The sequence below is a fragment of the Capsicum annuum genome, unplaced genomic scaffold, assembly GCF_002878395.1.
Source record: "Capsicum annuum cultivar UCD-10X-F1 unplaced genomic scaffold, UCD10Xv1.1 ctg34973, whole genome shotgun sequence".
Lineage (NCBI taxonomy): Eukaryota > Viridiplantae > Streptophyta > Magnoliopsida > Solanales > Solanaceae > Capsicum > Capsicum annuum.
The window spans coordinates 1-2851 of record NW_025841857.1 but is presented as its reverse complement, the minus strand read 5'-3'; the positions used below and the strand labels follow the sequence as shown (position 1 = coordinate 2851).

The window sequence follows — 2851 nt, the reverse complement described above, 5'->3', positions numbered from 1 at the left end:
TTTGATTAAAAAAGACTTCCTACTTAGTACTACAAAAAAGGGGTCAAATTGCGGGGATTTCAAACCCCCGCAAAATATAATTGCGGGTGTTCCCAAAACCTCCAGAATACGAGCCGTCACAAACGAGTTGTGGCAGTGTTTATTCGACCCCCATAATTAATTCACGAGGGTTATTTTGTGACGGTTACAACCCCTGTAATTAATTTGTGGCAGTTATTGACCCCCGTTATTCTAAATTTAATTATTTTTATAATAATTTTTAAAAAAAAAACTTGCGGTGGTTAAAACCTCCGCGATTATTTTATTTTTTTAAAAAAATTAGTAGGACCCATCAATTTTTAATAACTAATTGTAAATTTTAATTTTAGCTCAAATTTAATTGTTCCTTTAGGCATAACCTACAATTCAATATTTGTCCAATTCATATATCATTAATACAATAGAGTAATTAAACATTGTAATTGAAAAGCATATCAAAAATACATTGAACATTAAACTTCAAAATTAAATTTTCAACATTAACATCTTCAAACTCCAAATTTTCAACATTAACTAGTATCTTCAAACTACAAAATCAAATTTAAACACAAAACCTTCAATATTCTAGGATTCACTCCAACCACACAATTACACCATCATAATTGAATATCCAAGACAAATGAAACGAAATCAAAGAATGACATTAGGATCATTATCATCACGTGATCTCCTTGCATCCATGGGCGAAATAGGTCCACTAGCCGCATCACTTGGCTACATACAAATGCACAGTATAAGAATCAATTGATAAACTTTCAGTCCTTATTATAAACAACAAGTTATATGAACACCATGCTTTAATAACAAGATATACTTACTTTTTCTTCACTAGTGAAAAGTAAGTAGCTTATCAACTACCAGTAGAGTTTTTATTGCATCACTATCCTATTTGAAGAAATTAAAAGTTGTTACTGCAATTTTGTTGTAGTAGAAAAATCAATTAGGCGTCCATGATATTTTACTTGTGATTTCCTTTAATACAAATTTTCAATAGAACTTCCAGTAAGAATGGGCAAACATCAATTGCCTAATAGCAGGAGCCAAGAGTACAGTATACATTATGCGTCAGTAAGAAATCATGAGGAAAGATCAGCATATGACAGAGAGAACACAAGCAATATTCTACTTTGTGCTTTGTCCCCCCAAGTATCTACTCCCTCCGTCCCAAATTTTCTAATTTCCTCCTATATCTATATATAAACACTGGTTTATCAATAATAGACAATAGCCACACTTTGGACTGTTCATTAATACATGTACAACTAAAAAGAATTATATGAATAAGGAAAAATCTTCATGAAAGGAAAATTAATGATTCATATTAATCACTTGGTGCGAGTAACTAACAATCCTGCTATACAGGAAAAGTAATGAGCTATATTTTGAGTTAGGATTCAGAAGCAACTAGTGAACCAAAAAACTACGCAACAACAACAAATTCATGAACTGGAACAGTTAGCTTAAGAATTCATGAACTAGAACAATTCTGTTTAGTTTAAGACGACAAGATTCAAAAGCCTTTGGCCTGGCTACTTTCTTAAACTCTATGCTAAATCAAATCAGACAAACAAATTGAAACAGAGGGAACACATAAGAAACAAAACAGCAACACTAACTACAGTCTAAAAGAACCACCAATCAGTTGATTCGTTCTATTTCTTTGAACACTATACTCTGTACTTGCTTAAAGTACGATAAATTTCTAGGATTTCAAGTCAAATCATTTCTAGTAAAGCATCTAATACTACTAAACTATGACCAAATTTGTTGCGACACATTTCAACTTCACAGAGGTTCTATTACCCCTGAACCCAATTTTAGCGTATTTTTGTCACCATTTTAGCTGACATGACATCTTTGACGTGGACCCCATTTTTATGTAATAAAGGTGTCATGACAGCACAAAAGAGTGAGTACACTAAAATTGAGTTCGGATAATTCGTGTGAAGTTGGAGTGTGTTGTACCAACTTTTGCCATAGTTCGACGGGAAACTGGATGCTTATCTCTAAATTTTTTAAAAACTTATTCAAATTTTTTAAATCAAATCTTCCTTTCATAACCCTAATCCCAAAAATTAACAAATTTCCCCCCTTTTTTCAATCAATTCACTACACTAACCAAACCCCAAACCCCCAAAACTCACAAATCATCCAAGAATTAGAAAAAATCTGCAAAATTCTACTCAAAAAACCCGATTTTTCGCAGAAAAGTATTGCTGAATCTTTAAATTCGTGTTCAGTAAATGTGAGTGCTTTATTAGTTAATGAAGTAGTAAAGTAGCTAAGCAATTCAGGGGTATTAGCTTTATCATTCTTCCGTTGGGCGGAGAAGGAGAAAGGATTCGTGTATAATGCAGAGAGTTATCATGGTTTGATCGAATCATTAGGGAAAATTAAGCAGTTTAAGATGGTTTGGATATTGATTGATGAGTTGAAGGCAAAGGGGTTATTGAGTAAAGAGGCATTTGCACTTGTGTCGCGGAGATATGCACGCGGTAGGAAGGTTAAAGAAGCTATCGAGGCGTTTGAGAGCATGGAGAAGTATGGGTTAGTGTGTGATGATCAAGATTATAATAGGTTGTTAGATACATTGTGTAAGAGTAGCAATGTGGCGAAAGCGCAAGAGGTTTTTGATAAGTGGAAAGGGAGGAGGTTTAAGGCGAGTGTTAAGGCGTATACGATATTGCTAGAAGGTGGAGTGTGGAGAAGAATTTGTTGAGGTTGAATGAAGTTTATCGCGAGATGATATGTGATGGTATTGAGCTGGATGTTGTGAGTTATGGGATAATGATACACGTGTATTGTAAGGTTA

General features: G+C 33.7%; 1 protein-coding gene across 1 annotated transcript; it reads left to right on the top strand.

Annotated features, from left to right (window-relative positions):
• Positions 1–2334: 2334 nt before the first annotated feature.
• On the top strand, positions 2335–2845 carry LOC124891412 (pentatricopeptide repeat-containing protein At1g71060, mitochondrial-like). The gene has a single exon (XM_047403145.1). The coding sequence runs from the start codon at positions 2447–2449 to the stop codon at positions 2756–2758; it is 312 nt and encodes a 103-aa protein (XP_047259101.1). The 5' UTR covers positions 2335–2446; the 3' UTR covers positions 2759–2845.
• Positions 2846–2851: the final 6 nt, after the last annotated feature.